This window comes from Struthio camelus, chromosome 2 (genome assembly GCF_040807025.1).
Source record: "Struthio camelus isolate bStrCam1 chromosome 2, bStrCam1.hap1, whole genome shotgun sequence".
NCBI lineage: Eukaryota > Metazoa > Chordata > Aves > Struthioniformes > Struthionidae > Struthio > Struthio camelus.
In genome coordinates, this window is record NC_090943.1 from 29,452,463 (window position 1) to 29,469,300 (window position 16,838).

At 41.1% G+C, this 16,838-nt stretch overlaps 1 protein-coding gene across 1 annotated transcript in view; it reads left to right on the plus strand.

Moving 5' to 3' along the window:
• Positions 1-7,922: 7,922 nt before the first annotated feature.
• SDHAF3 (succinate dehydrogenase complex assembly factor 3) overlaps positions 7,923-16,838 on the plus strand; it is a 32,377-nt gene continuing 23,461 nt past the window's right edge. The window contains exon 1 of the mRNA XM_068934917.1: positions 7,923-8,125. Coding sequence (XP_068791018.1) covers positions 7,958-8,125 — 168 coding nt within the window. The 5' untranslated portion in view covers positions 7,923-7,957. The remainder of the gene's footprint in view (positions 8,126-16,838) is intronic.

Genomic DNA, 16,838 nt, shown 5'->3' on the forward strand with positions numbered 1-16,838 from the left:
GCCCTCTGAAAGCTGTAAAGAGCACAATTTTGTTATATGCAGCCGAACAACAGAGCAGATGCGATTCTTTTCCTCCTAAGGAATTTCTGAAGTATCGATCCCCTTCAGCAGCAGTGGCAATGGTCTGCAACTGAAAGCAACATCCCAGCAGATGATATTAGATTTGGAGAGCTCGTGGTATACTTGCGCTCCTCCAGGCAAAAAAATTAAAAGAACCCCTCAAACACAGTAAGACTTGTCAGATATTGACATTGAGGGATATCTTTTAATGGTGGGCTGCATTTTGGTTATGACCCTTTTCTCAAACAACCTCACATTTGGATTACAGACTATACCCTAGACCGGGATGGGATTCTTCAATTTTCAAGACGACCCAAGCAAGCATTTGAACTATAGAGCTCAGAGAAAAATCCTATAAAATGCTATTCTCAGCATAAACTGCAGTAGCACACCGTTGCACCAAAAAACACTCTGCTTTGAAGACTCATTGTCAAGGGTTTTCAAAGTGTACATTATTTTTTCTACCCCATTAATTAATATAAAAGTGTTATAATTTATATCTGGTCAAAAATCGAAACGGGAGAATAAATGATGCTGTGACACCTTGTAATTGCAATCTGCCATTAGCGGAAAGTTGCCAGCTTTTTCCTTTTGAACTGACTGTGTCCGTCTTACCGTCTAACACTTTAGACTGAAATGATCAACCATTCTTTCTCTATTAGTTTCCTTTGCAATTGAAGGGGCTTGTTCTTTCTATGGCAGCTATAGTTGCTACTACGCTACAGCATATAAGAATAATCTGTCATTCAGCATCTCAGTGTAACACTGAATCTCAAGAAATAAAAAACAAATACCTCTTTCACAAATCAGTAAAGAATCTGTGATTTGTAACTTACTTGTTTCTCATCGGAAAACTATTCTTGTGGCACCTTGCGGATAACTTTTGTTTTGGTTCAGGAGAAGTGCAGAGCCATGATTCACAAAGCAAATGGCAATAAACTCATTATTAAAATCCATATTTCAGATGTGATCATCTCAGTACTAAGAACTATAGCCTCTCTTTTTGATCACTACCAATCCTGCCTTCAGGTGATTGGGGAAGGGGGAGGAGGGAGGAACTGATGTACGATGATAGCACTGTTATATGAAACAGGTTCAAGGAGCCTTGAGTGTTTATGTTACAGCTATGTTTTCTCATGCGGTATCTTATAGCTCCATCCTGAATCTCAACCATTAATATGTGATGCTATATCAAGAAAGCCGCAAAGAAAAATCCTAACTACCGAGAAATTAAAGAACAAATATTACCACATCCAGTGAACAGTAAAAACAGGATGAATAATCCTTCAGATACCCCCCAGTCCGTGGTGCACTGCTGACTTTCAGGACAGGGAACACCGGAGGCAGGCACAAACAGTTACAGAACTACACATTGTTTCATGCTGGATTTATAACCTTGCATGACTACAACATCGGAAACTGGATAGAGACAAGAGATGCATATCCAGGGAGTCACATCAGAAGGGAAGCTAAATGTTTTAATGCAAGGCCAGTAAAGTATTCCAGCAGTTGGCCAATACATTAAATTGTCCGGGACAAACTGGATGAATTCAGAGGGCTTTCAAAGAGCAAGGAAGAGTCGAAAACATGAAATGTGTTTTGCTGATAGAACATTGTTTATGCCAAAACGATGGACAGCATTTGGTTATGTGTACTTCGTTTGAACCAGAAGACAATAATCTGGATTCTTTAAACAGAAACAGTTTTATGACAAAGCCTCGAGCCTGAAAGCCCTCAGCCTCAGCCTCTGAGGAAGTTCACATCTGCGCTTTGTGCTTTGTGGTTTTGTGCTGAAGCAAAACGACAAATCCAAACACCCTAAAAGTAGAAAAAACATCATATATGAAATCACGTTTTGCAGCTCAGCCCTCATTTGCACTGGGCAGCCTGCAGCCAGGTATGGCCTCTCGCAGCCGCACCGTCCGTTATCGGTCCGGTCATTTGCTTTATTTCTCTCCACGTGGGAGAGTGTGGGCTCTCTCAGTCGTACGACAGGGCTCATGATCCGTTCCTGGAATATGGCCCCTCATCTTTACGTGTGTTCAGATCATCACAGAGATGGATCAGAGATGGGATCACCGGTTGGGAGGAAGGAGAAAAAGAGAAAGCATATTCTTCCCAGTCCCCTTTGCCACAGTGCTGCTGCCAAAACTGAAGCAGCCACACAGAGTGCTGAGGAAACTTTTAAAACTTAATTAAGGAAGAAAGCAAACAAAATAATACTATAGGGTATTTACTTAGAGTTGCAATGCTGCCAGAGAAACCACATAGCTTGCATTTGTAAGCTATGCTTTTCATATAAAACATATTTAATTAAAACAGGAGACAGGACAACAAGCTTTCTTCTAACTTCATTTAAACATATGTTTATGTTATGTTTTAAATTCCCTGTGGGTTAATGTGAAGCTGGGCTAAAAGCTTAAAAGTGATGTAGGCTAGCTAGTTTTGTTCCCCGGGTTTAGACTTGGAGCCTGCCCAAGCGTTATCTGGAGCTCTGAACCCATGGAAAAGTTGTGCAGGAGACTCTCGCTCATGCCCCCATCCTGGCTCTAAAAGGTTAAACTCTCGTTTTGCATTAGCACACCTATGGTCCTCTCTGCAGCTTTTCAAAATATTGGCTTATTATTTGGGCCATTTTCTCCCTTGTTCTGTTTCCTCCCTTCATTACAATCCATAACAATTTTTTTTGGTGCTCTTCTGGAAGGAATTTTAATGCATTTGTGGAAGTATCTTTGCATGGCTTTAAGTTTTACAACAACTTACTCAGTAGACCAGGAAAACAACACTCTATCAAGGAATGGTGCGTGGTTTTATGTTATATTTGAAATAATAAAACATGCTTTTTGTAGTTAGTTAAGTGAATTAGCAAGAGAATATTGCATCTTTTGTAGAATTTTAATATGGTTAAATAGAACAGCACAAGTGGCAGTGTAACTAAGTGGATTAATAATATATTTACCAAAAAGATTACTCGTAAAAGAAAAAGACTCAGAGTGATTCTAATCATTGACATTTTAAATTTCTGTTTGAATTTTCAGAAATAGAAAAATCATTTCATGATCCAAGCAATTTTGAATGCCATCTTTTTGCGTGTTTCCTTTGAATGTTGAAAACAGTAATAGTTTAAGGACAAAGATGATTTCCAGCTCATAGTCTGATTTGGCACCACTGTCTGTAAATGAAGTTGCAGGATATTTCCCTGAAAAAGATCTTGCTTGCCTTTACTTCCAGTTTTGACACCCTTTAATCATTCTACCTAAAATTTTTCATTTTGGATAATTTCACTGATTAGAACTATTTTAGAAAATTTCAGGTAAATAGCAGATGCTTCTGAAAATGAAATTAGAGAAAATTATGATAGTTTCTCTGCAATCTTTCATTCTTTCTTTCCCAGACACTTACCTGAGAAATACTGGTGCCTCTGCGCTGTAGGCCAGGGACGTGAAATGTGGCACTAGGGTAGGGAGAGGTGAACTGCTGAGAGGGAGATGAGGAGATGATGAGCAGAAGGGTCCAGGTATGAGAGAGCCTGGCACTCTTCTGGTGCGAAGCTGCCTACATTTGGTTCAGTGAGAAGCCCCATTCACACATGTTTGAGTTGGAACTTGATGGAGTTTGGTAACTAAATTCTCTGAAGATGCCCACTACACTTGGCATCTTTCAAGTCCACATGGGGCAAGCAGAGTTTCCTCAGGAATCGCTTCCTTTGACTGTGAAAAAATGTGTTTTGGATGATACAGATCACATGCTTCACATGAAGAAACAAGAAATCTTGCAAGGAGCAGCTCTAGCATAATTTAAACCAAGAGAAAATTTCCTTTTAACTCCCAGAAGTTATGAACAAGCCAATCATGCAATTGACTGAAGTCCAGAAATAGCTGGCTATGTCTCCCTTCCAAAATCTTTGTGTAGTTTATTCATTTCATAAACACACGTTCTATTAAGACATCCCAAAGTTACATCATATAGCATTTACTACGGGATTTTTTTCCGTGTTTAAATGGAGCTTTTGAATGAAAACCATCTCTGCCGTGCTATCATTCCCATGTCGTGCTGATCAGTCTGCTGGACACACCAAGCGCAGCCCGTATGAAGGACCATGAGTTTGCCTGAGTTGGACACACAGCACAGCTGTCTCCACAGCAAACAGCTGGTATCTTCACCGTTAGTCAATAATCATTCATTATTTCCCCAAATCCTGGGGAAAGAGGTAGCCCATTTTATAACAGCATCCACGTGTATTAGTTTGTACCCACAATTCTTAGGCAGGGTTTGATGTAAATTGCACTAAGTCCTTTTGAAGCACACTGACCCATGCTAGGACTGACACTGTTCCTCTGTTTGATTTTGTCAGGAGGCAGAATCATTTCGTGGAACTCCAGTTTTCAGGAGCTTTTTCTAAGTCATTTATAAAACTATTCATTTCCCACAAAGAAGGGATAATTCCTCATCTTCTTACTTTATAAGGCATGCTGGAAGATGCCGCAGAATATTTAGCAGGCAATTTGCGCCGTCATAACAGATCTTTGGCTTGGCTTCTGAATCACTGAAGTCTGTCTTGGTCTGAAATAGTATGTAAAAAGGAACTGTCTTGAATTTATTTGAATTTTTAGAGAGTTTGTTAAGAACTTCATAGCTTTGAAGTAAGAGATGGAATTTTGTTGTGATCAGCACAGTGAAAAGATAGGAAACATAGGACAGGACTATATGATGAACTTTTTCCATAGAAGGAAATTATTACCTAGGCACCTGAGCTTTCTGTACTTTAACATTTAACCTACAGTTTACAGAAGAAGTTTGCAGATTATCCTTTTATTTAAACAGAAGACAATACAATCATACTTCATCAGGACTACCAAAGTTTTTTGAAAAGAGTATCATGGCATTGAGTTCTATGTTTAATAATTTATTTTTATCCACAAAAAGAACTCTTCTCAGGATGCTCTTGATAATTTTTAAAATTACAACAATTATAAAAGCTCTATAAATACCTCAGTTTCATCTTTTCTAGTCAACCCATTACTGATAAAAAAAAAAAAAAAGAAAAACATGGAAATGTTCCTCCACTCTTTCTGCACTTGAGGTTAGGACTGGAGCGAATAAGATTCCTGCTCTGGCAGATTCACGGGGCCAAAAAATGTCTTCTACTTTTGGCTTGCTGCTAGTACTGAAGGGTACAGAAGGACGAATAAGCAACTACAACATTGGCTTGGGACTTTGCACCTATGCTTTACCACAGATTTCTTGGGCATTCTTGGGCAAAGATGGGGATGGCACTTGCCTAGTCCTAGCCACGTAAATAAAGATTTAGTATTGGCTAAACCACGCAGCCAGCCTTTGTGCTGCCCTGTGGCAGAGCTGATACTACCTCTCCCAAACCAAAAGTACGAAGGATCTTTGTAGGATCCGTTCCAATTTCAGCATAATTAACCCAGAGACAGCACTCATAAACCCAGCTGGATACAGGAAAAATTTTAACTGAGTATCTAAATCAGTACATGCTGTATTAGGTACCTAGCTTAAATTAATTATTTAGGCCCCTTCTGTAGACAGGGGGAAGAACAAGGCAATTTATCCTTAGCCACTTGCTTAAGAGCAGTGGGATGAATTGCTTTCCTGAGGTACCTAGTTTGCTGGTGCCCCATACAGAGTAGGACGTGCTCCCAGGCCCTGGAGGACACAGAACAGACCCCGGTGCCCCACACAGAGGCACTGCTGCTGAAAGGACGCTTGCAAGAGAAAAGCAAAATAGTCGCACCTGTGCACATTGACTGTAATCGCTGCTGGACCCAAGCTGTCTATCTCATGTCTTATCTCATGGATAATCTGAGTACAGACGATTGATGACGATTATATGGAAGTAATATTCTATGTCCAGTAGGGTGGTCTGTATCTTAAGGATCCCTGACTCTGAGTCCTTTTGTGTCCCTGCACTAGGGGTAGGGCGTTAAATGCTTTTGCTGCCTACCTGCACCCCCTGGTAGCGCAGAGCCCTCCGTGGACTTAGAGATAGAAAAGCTGTTATTGGGAAAAGACGGACGTAACCCTTTTACTGACGACTTGCAGAACCTACAGCTCTGCCATCCCCTCCGTGGGGAATCTGCTGACAAATCGGCATGCTCCGCAGGGCAGCTGGCTCCGAAAGGCACAAGCAGGAGGCTCAAGAGCTGTGGCTCTAGCAGCCAAGATGTGCATTCATCGTCTCTCCGGCGATCCTCCTCTGCTGGGCAGACATCACTTGCCCCAGATGATGGGCAAAGGGGCTTTTAGTCTCTGTGAACAGAAGGGCAAAAAGTAGAAAGTTTTGAAGATCACAGTTTTGGCTCATGTAGCTGGATTAATGTGTGAGCCACAAAGCAAGTGCCCAGCAGAGGGCTTTCATAGGCCACGGAGGGAAAAGAGCTGGTACGAACCACAAAGCATGTATCCAGGAGAAAGCCTGTCAAGGTGTGCCATGTAGGTACAGTGGCCATTACATCCAAAATCATCTAAAAAAACTCTGCAAACCAATGCACCCTCGGATAGTGCAGTGAAATCGCACCAGTATAGGATAAAGCCAATTTGTTCTTTAACTTCACCCTTTCTAAAACTGAAATGCATTGAAGGACACGACTATGGACAAAATGCAGTATGCGTTAAAAAATCTTACTGAAAGAAACGTTTGCAAAAACTGCATTTTGAAAATACAGCAAAACCAAGTAGGTGTGAGGATTAGGCCTCCCCCGACAGCACCTGCGTGCCTACCCAGAGAGCATTACATGCAGGTATGAGAACTGGGAACCGTGAGTAAGAAAAAGTGAAGCCAATAAGCTGTTTTCCATCACTGAAGTGCCTGGGAGAATAAACAAACACCCCAAATGGCAGTAAGTGAATTAGATTGTAGTTTGCTTTTTTCTACGTAGCTCATATATAATGACTTGGGCTTTTGACAAGGCAGTATATTTTTATTACAATTCCCAGTATCCTGGGGAAAGCTTAATGCTCACCGGGCGCATAGAAAAGTTTCCTTTTTGTTTTGAAGACTCAGTTATGTGATTGGCTTGCAGGAGCTTAACAGCAACCTGTGATTAGGCAGGACTTTCGTCGCTGCTGCCCCTGCCCGATTTTTGGACGCTTTTTTTAATTTTTTCAACATATCCGTGACTGTTGACATTTGAAGGTTTTTCCCTGTGGGTGGGTTAGGTATGATGTTAAACAGCTGAAAAAACTTGAGAACTGCAGAGCTGAAACTTGGGCTGTATGTGGGAGGTAACAGAAAGCAGGAGCTAAGTGATAACAAGGTGGTGGCACAAAGTCCGGAGCAGACCCAGGAAGGCAGCGAGATTTCTTACTACAGTTCCTCCTCTTCTCGGACTCAAGCTTAAGTTACAAAAAAAAAAAAAAAAAAAGCAAATAAATCAACTTTAAGCTTATGAAGCTTGGTTTTAGGGGGCCAAATCATTTGCTCCAAATTATCCCCAGGTATAAAACGCATTGTTTTTTTTTCTACTGGGGGTGAAAACAGAGGTAAAAATAAACTGTGGCTGTTGTTTTTTAGCATAGCTCATGACCACCTCCTCTGCTATCCCCCACGGCCATTGCTTCTAAGCAACATGAATTAACCATTCACCCTCCATCTCTCTTTAAAGTAAGTTTGGCGGCTGAGTTTCCCGTTTCAAGAGCTGCACAAACGAACGCCGCGCAGCTGAATCGTCGGCAAAAAGCTCGGCGCCAAGTCTGTTCCGCCCCATCCGTGTCCTCTCCCCCGCGGGCGGCCAGCAGAGCGCAATCCCCCCACGCCCTCGCGCTCCGCACCCGCGGCGGCGGCGGCGGCGGCGGCGGCGGGACCGGCCCCCGCCCCCCGCCCCCCGCCCCTCGCCCCGCCCCCGGCCCCGCCCCCGCCGGCCGCCGCGCCGCCATGCCGGGCAAGCTGGGGCCGCGGGGCCTCTACCGGCGCATCCTGCTGCTGCACCGGGCGCTGCCGCCCGCTCTGCGGGCCCTGGGCGACCGTTACGTGAAGGAGGAGTTCCGGAGGCACAAGGCGGCCGGGCCCGCCGAGGCCCAGCGCTTCCTGCGCGAATGGGAGGCAAGTGCCCGCCGGGCCCGGCCCCGCGGCGGGGGCCGCCCCGGGCGGCAGGGCCCCGGCGGCCGCAGGCCAGGCGAGGCGAGGGGGCCGCCGCCGGCCTCCCGGGGTGCCGCGTCGGTGCCGGCCCCGGGCTGGGCCGCAGGCGCTCTGCGCGGTGTCCCGCTGCGCAGGGTTTCCTTCGTTGTCGCCCTCTACTAGCGCATTACGTATATATTTTTCCCTCTTTTTGCCAGTGGTTCGTGCTGCTGAGCGAGCTGCGCCGGCTGGCTGGCTGCCCTCCTGCCCCTGCCTCCCTGCTCGCGTCACTGCTCTCTGCTCTCTGCACTTGGGGGTTTCGCCCTCTGTTTTCTCCCGGGGGGCCAGGTTTTGTTGCCTTATCCCGCACCCGTGGGTGCTGGGGCCGGGGTCCTGCTGCCTGTCGGGTGTCCCCCGGTGCAATTCTGTGGTTCAGAAGTTGGTCTTTCAGTTGGGGTGCCCGGCTTGTTTCTCACCAAAACCCCTCAGTGGTGGGGCAAGGAGCACCTGAGCGCTCTGGCAGCGCGTTGGCGAGGGGGCAATGCAGGGCTGTTTCTTTGCAGGCCCGCGTGCAGGGAGGAAACGTGCTCCTCAGCCTGCCCAGAGCAGCAGGCTGCGCTGCATTCGCTCGGTTACCTGCCTCTCGGGCAGCTCCTGCAGGGGAGTCTCAGCTCCTTCTGGGTTTCCAGAGTTTTGTGTGCTCCTTCTGCCCTGCAGAAACACCTTCCCTGCCACCTGTTGAGGCCTTTCACACCAGTGCGTATGATTGTAACAGGTTCGTGAAGCAGGTGGAAGCAAATAGCACATCCACCTTGGTCAGTTGCTTTTCTGTCACCAGCTCAACAGGCAGGACGAGGAAGCGTGTGGCTAAATCCGTGAATCGGCAGGAGGATCGCCTGAGCCTTCGGCTGCGTTTCGTGTCCGTATATATCTGCCACAACCTGTATTTTTCTCATTCTAGAATGGATACCAGTATTCACTTGAAACAAGATCAGGCTTTTACCTGAGCTTATTTTATAGGTGTTTCCAGCAGATACCTATAAAATAGCCACCTTTTCCCCCCTGTGCATCATTACACAGTCTTGGCCTCTAGGGGGAAAGGCCACTTTAAACTGCGTGCATCGGGACTTACACGTTGGCAAGGGAAGGCCCAAAACTTACTGCAGAAAGGAAGAGTAATTTATTTAAAGTTGTCCTGTATTGGTTGACCAACTCCTGTGGCCTGCTGTTTCTGTTACAGCAGCTAATAGCGTGGCTAGAAGAGGTGGCTGTCAGCAGTAGCTTACTAGACTTTGCATTGTTTAAGGATATGTATCAGAAAAAGGAAAATATGGATATCTGTTAATTCTGTTGGTAATAATTACCCCTAACTTACTGTTGCTGATTCTTGTTATATCTTTCTCTGGTACACTGTTTTCTGAAAGATGAACTCTTTACGGAGGTAAAATTCCTGATATGTAATTCTGCTTCTCTCATCAGGTCTACTTCTATGGTTCTTACTTTCTTGCCCTAACTATATATAACTATAGCAATATATATAAAAAATAACTTTGCGTGTATATGCATATAATTTATATAAATATACAGATAATTATGTAATTATGCTTAAATAATTACATATGCATAAATAGCTTCCACATGAACTTATTTTTCATTTTTGAATGATACTTTTATCTTTTCTAGTATGTTTCCTAAGGAAACAAGTTTTATGTGAGCATTGCTTCTGCTTGTGTCCCTCTGCCTCCGAACGTAGTGGCTGATTTTAACCAGATACAACAGAAAAGTGGATATCTCAGAAGTAATCAGGTTGTAACAAGTTTTGTGAAAATCAGTACATGAGGGAGACTGTTTAGGTGCTTTCTCCCAATGACTGAGCTGTAGCATGTGCATGTTAATAGAGCCTCAAAATCGACACGAGAAGGAAATGTTACAAAAATTTCAGCAGAGGAAAAAATCTCAATTGGAGCTTGAAAGCAATGGCGAGAGACACATCTGTAGACAATTAAGCTTCACTAATTTTTATGCTCACTGAACCACTGATTTGGTAGTATTTTTTTTATCTCAAAATTATTTTCCTTTCTTTGGAGTTGGTATTCAACTCTGTCTTGAAAATTGATTGGAATAGGTAATGTACAATGCTTCCAGATTTAGCAACAGGAGGATTATGGGTAGACTCATCTCTTCTCCCCACTATAGCTAAAATCTTGGGAGTAAAACAATTCCATTGGTTTTGCACTAAGGTGTCAGGAATCAGTGGGGAGAATACTGCTTGGTATTCCCTTTGGATAAAAGGACTAAGCATATTTTAGATGCCTCTTACCAACTAATAGTTCCTAAAATCAGAAATTTTGTATCTCCCTCTCAAATGCCTGATGCTATTAGTTTTCCCTTACAGTTTATTGTATATTGGCAAAATTTTTTTTCATCATTGCTTGCAATTTTAACATGAGATAAAGAGAAGAGTTACAGGTTACAATCTTGCATGCTAGAATTTTCCTTAAAAGCGTTTTTTGAAAAGGAGCAAATTTTATAAAATGAAATATCTTTAGTTGCTTCTGAGAAATGAATAAGTAGTGCAAATGTTTCCCAGCCAAAAAAAGTAGATTACAAGGAAAACTGGAAAAAAACTTAGATTGCAGGGAACAGAACTTGATGAATTTTGAAATCTGACATTTACTGCTATTTGTTATGATATGTTCGAGGAAAGAAAACTAGTTTTATCCACACACTCAAACAGATACTAAAGAGCCTTGCAAATATGTGCATTTCTAAGCAGATGGTGAGAGAGATTAACGGAACTGAGTGGCTTTTCTCATCTTTCCTTTAATCTTTTGTTTTGTGTTCCTCCTCCCCTTTCCCTCCCCCAAATCATTACCTATTTCAAAGGCAGAATTTTCTAAATCAGACTCTGATGTTTTTTGGCCTGTGGGACATCTTAGAACATGTTGTGTTTCCCAGATCCTTGAAAACTTGAACTGGATAACAGAGGAGGCTGGACTCTAGAATTAAACTTGGATTAGATAACTGCGGAAGATGCCCTAACTGACTTTGAAGTTCTCAGTGCAGTTCTTCCTGGGCAACAGGTCACTATTCCGTTTCTTTGTTTTGATTGGGGATAGAGTGGAGGCTCCCAAGCAGATACTGGAAAACACAACAGTGTACCTGTGAAGTGCCCTGTGCTTGAAGGGCGTATGAATCACACAGCAACGCTCGAAGCTCTGACCTTCTACTTTATATACGTGAACCATGACTGTATTTCTTCTATTCTTGTCTATTTTCTTCTTTAAACAAAAAAAGCCAAAAAAGCACCCAACCCCAACCACTAAAATGTCAATGCAAAGTGGTACTTGTAATCCATGTTCAGGTTTAACCATTATTTGAGGAAAAATGCAAGAGTAGCAGCTCTGATAGTGGCCTTTTGGCATGTTGCACACATGAAGCATTTTTGTTCTTAATTTACTTGCTCATTAAGATATGCATGTGCCTTAATGCATATACTTTAGTGTTGTAAGTATACAGCTTCAATCCCAGAATAATAAGTAGAAATTGTCATGTGGGCTACGTTGCTAGTAAAAGATGAAACAGTGTCGGTGTTCTGAAGATCGTTGGATGGGCTCATAGCCTGTGTTTGTGTTGTGCTTTCCTGTCCTCCAGTTTGATTTCTGTTTAGTTTAGTAAACTTCTAGTTTACTGAGCTTCTGGTTTAGTTAGTTTCCCAACTATTTAGTTAACTGCCCTGGTGTTTTAATCACAAGTTAGGGCTGCCCCAAGCAAATTGTTTTTTTCCCTCCAACTTTACTTAAACCATAATGCTGATTCAAGGAAACTAGGCACATTAATTTTTTTTTTTTTTTTTAATCAAGGAAATCAAGCATGCAAATTCCCTTTATATCTTGTGAAACACATGTTGAAGTGTTAACAGTAGAATCCTGTTTCAGGATTTTACTGTTTAAAACTTTAAAAAGAACTATTGGAAGAATCTTAATTTTACAGGGCATTCAAGCAACTGTAACTTCTAATATCACTGTAGTGCTTTAATATTAGATTGTGTTACATTGCTGTTGGGATGAGTCCAAATCTCGATATAGAACATGAATATGCAATCTAGTTCTCAGATAAGGGTACAGTCATGTTGAATATGCTTATAGTGCACAAAGTACAAGTGGAACACTACAGGGAGATTTCTAAAATTAACTTTATACAGAAATGAAAAAAGAGGTGACAGACTCCCAAACAGTATCGTCTTAGTATGTGAATGATTCTAGAAGAACTTCCTCACTGCCCTTGTATTTCTGCAATACCATTTTCACTTAAAGGAGATGAGAAAAGTGCTCCTAGTTTACCGCATAGAAGTAGGGAGAGATTTATTGTTAGAACCCAGTCCTGTAGCTCAGAATGTAGGTGGCTAATGTCATTTTGTGGGAAATCTAAACTGTCATGTTTGAATTTAGAAAATACAGAAGCTATCCTGGGAATATTCTTGCTTCTAAGAGTACTTAAGTGAATGAGACTGATTGATATAGTCTGCAAGTACATTTTAAATTTGTATAAAAGTAGAACAATGTAAAACCTGCTTTTTTTGTAGCATTGATGTTAGAGTAATGCTTTGCCTATTGAAAACCCGCTAGGAAATATTAAAGGGAGATGCAAAGAAAACAAGCTTTGTTTAGGAATTATAGTTGTTCAGGTAGACTCAAATTAGGTGTATCAATTATCAATATATGTTCCTTTTTTCTATTTTCTAAATATTTAATATTTTAATTAAAATAATTGGTACTCGTTAACAAGAGGCAGCTGATATAGTTAGATTGATAGTGATTATTACCTTGGAATGCTATTCAATTAATGTTGACAGGATATGATAAGTAAATTAGTTCAGCCATCTTCTGAATCGTATGGTAACTCATATGATGAGAATGCTTTACTTAAGCACAGGTAGTATTAAGATACTGCTGATTATTTTGGTGTAGGTTACATCTATAATGTAGAGTATTCAGCTAAGGAATTTAAATAGTTGTTTGTCTTGCATCATTTAATTGAATTGTTCTCTCTTTAATTTTGAAGCCTGTCCTTTCAGGCCTCGTTTGTTTAAAAAGACTAACCCTGTAGATAGGAAGGTCTGGACCATCTAGAGTTCAGGCAGAATGGTTGTGCTGAATTACGTGACATTTTATCACGTCTAGTAGATTGAATAAATTGCTGTTGAAAAGTTTGGGCCTCTGTTAACTCAGGGAGCCTTTTTGAAAGCTTTCACATAAACTGAGGCTGATTTGGGAGCTGGCATCTGCTGTTTTATGCTCAGAACGATGATCATTTTTCATTCCTGACAACAAATCTGAATGTTATTTTGACAAATTCAGGTGGAACTTACCTCTGTTTCTGCCTGGGAGATCTGATCCCTTAACCTTAGCTGCTCAAGAATGGCTATTTTTTTCTGTTTGGTATCACATCAGATCTGATAATAATTGTCATTAATCAAATTTGTTTTAAATTGCCTATGTTGCTTGCAGTGTCTAGTTTGCTGGAATGATTGTGGGATGTTCTCATAACAGTACCTGGTACATAATAGTCCTGGTACTTCTATCTTTCTACTAATGATTGAGAATACTTTCTCATACATACAGATTTTTGTGCTGCTTAATTCTTTGGGCTAATGTGATTTCCCTCCCCCTTCTTGACTTTTTTTAAAGGCTTTAGATGCTCAAGAATATCTTGGCGTGTTGAGAAAAGAACTTGAAGAGCAAATATCCAGAGCTGGGTGGGGGTAGGAGCAGCTGTGGCTAATACTGGAGTCAAACTGGCACAGGAGTGGGACATTTGGATTGCCTTGTGGACTGTCTTCCAGCAAATATATAGATTGAATAAGTCCAAAACTGCTGCTAACTTTCTGTTTTCTGCTCCAAGTTTCAGGGAAGTACATTATATAAGTGGTCTTTTCTTTGCCTGACAATGAAATACATTTTAAAGTGAAATACGATTTTAAGGTTTTTGCCATTTTATGGCTTTAATAAAAATTGTGAAATAGGATTCAGGAGTAGTATTTCATTGTAACATTACTGGATACTTTGGAATTTGCTTTTAGCGATTTTATGGCTATCTGGCTGAAAGCCCTCTTATTAAGAGTAAGTTCCTATTGAGACTTATGTATTTAGCCCCTGCTTAGAGTGTTCACTGGGTATTAATTTGTAAGGACTAAATTGGAGACAATTTCCTTGATTTTCTTTGCTATTTCTCAAAAGACAGGAAATAATTTCTCACTTTTTTGAGTGCCTTGTAGTGTGGCAGATAAATGAAAGAGCATGTGGCATTGAGGTATGACCAGAAGCAGGAAATCTGGCTGCTCTGACCTGGCATCTGTGGTGGCCTGCTTTGGCATAAGCTTTGAAATCCACCTGTGCAAGGGCGCTTTTTTGCCTTGTACACGCATGATTTGCTACGTTTCCTGAAACAGCATTCACGTGCAATGATCGCTTTGACCAAAAAAATAAAAGCAAGGGTTGACCAAATGGTCCCTACAACAAAATTTCATGCTAATACGTCATCTTAATACTATGACTTCACTTCCATCCTTTCAGTTCTCCTTCAAATTTAGGTTTAGAAGCAGGATTTAAGGCCTGCTTCTTTTTCGCTGAGAATCCATGCGGTCTGGGAGTTTTGTCGTGCAGAGAGACTTGAGCTAACCTGTTGGATGCCCACTAGCGTGTGATATACGTCTGGCATGGGAAGGGGCGTTCAGTACTTCTCATTTGGAGAACGGAGCCACTTTCTTTTAGGTTGGCCTGCCCACTACTAAGGCCAGTAAGTTGTTTGTTTCTGTGTGCATGTTGATGTGGTATAGCATTTGATTTGACGACTTTTGTTTAACTTGATTATATGTAAATACACTTTTTTTTTTTTTTACTGTTTCAATAATTGTGTAGTCTGGATTGATAGAAAAGAAGATGTAAAGGCAAATGTGAGGTTTCGTGTTTGTTAGAGACCTTTATTCTGTTTTCCAAATTCCATGTTGTATAAGTTGTGTTGTCGAGATTCTTATTGCTTCTGTCCTGTTGCTGTATCAGTTATCTGTATGTTATTATTTATGTGCGTGAATGTAGCTAGTCAGATGGCTGTCCTGATCACTGTGCCTGTCGGCTAGCAGAAGTTTTTATTTCCAACTATTTTGACACAACAGGAAAGAATTTGTGAGTCATTGGGGTCACATTGGCCAGTAATGTCAGCCGCTTCTATGTGCCAGTCACCTCAGGTTGTCATAAATTGCAGGGTAGATTCCATTGAACTGATGGAACTTTATATAAATATGTGGTGGGCAAATAAGCTTATAAGTTTCATATGATTTGATTGTCGCATATATTTATAAAATATATAACGATTCTTTGATATTTAACACGTGGTATTAATTAAACCCAAACTGAAATTTATTGTGAGACTGCAGCAATTTTTATAGGTGTAAAGCAAATTTAAAAGTTTAAATTGTTATAGAAGTGGGATTAACCTCTAATATGCAGAACACTGTTCCTTGCATTCAATAGTACTTGCTTGGGAAATCAGCAGGGCCTGTTGTCTTCAAGTTTTAAGATTCTAAGATATTACAGGTTGTTCTGTGTATGCCTGCTAATTGATACTTTTCTAATGAATACAGATTTGTAACAGCCAACGTATCTAAATAAGAAAATAGAAATAAATGGTCAGACACTGTAGAAACGCAACCAGCAGTGGAGCATTTACCGAATTGTCATTTTAAAAGGCAATTGAGGTTTCCATCTAGTGGTGGTATAAAATTCTGTGCAGACCATAGGAGACACAGCATGTGCACATGCATCTCAATGCTTTTATACATGTTTGAAACTCAGTAAATCAAAAGTCTGCGTACAGAAATTATATACACAATTGCACATAATTCCAAGGGCCTCAAGATTTTTAAAAATATATCCATAATGATCAAGAATCAGATTTTTGGTGTACATTCAGGTTCCTGAGCACTCCTTGAATGTAGCAGATTATCTTTTCATTTGGTACAGATTAACCTGATTCTGCTTTTTCAGCATTTCTTGACAACCTTTTCAAAGTTTAACTCGATACAGATCTATAGGAAGTAAAGGTCAGTGTTTTAAAAAGTTGTCTCTAAGTTCTGTATATGCAAGCAAAAGTCTTGTTAGATTTCCTGTTTCCTCTTTGACTTAAGGAAGGAGGAGGAGGAGGAGACAGGCGTTCTACTCGTTTTGACCCCATTTTGATGTTCCAACACTAAGTATTTTTATTATTCAAGTATTTTACAGAAGAAGCTAGAAAGCCTTACCAGGTTAGATTTTCAGATGAAGATATTATCTAGATAACTGATCCAGAAATCTTTTGGACTTTCTTATATTTTAAGATGATGTGGTGGGTCAAACAGGCAGACTGGGTGTACACTGGAATTGCAAATTTACACCGATTTCCGTTTGTTTGTTTTTTAATGACACCTTCCTTCTGGCATTAGTTACTGGTGTAAATGTTGCCAGCTTGTAGTGTTTTGTAAGCATGGTAGGTTCTTCTGTGTTTTCAATGCATTTCCAGTATCAACACTATAAACTGCCAACTTTCCACAAGTGCTGTCAAGTACCCTATTTTGTAATTACTGCAATAAAATTATGAGTGCTGCAATTACACATACTATACGGATGTGCTTTTCTGTCCTGTGTAGACACAAAATTGATAC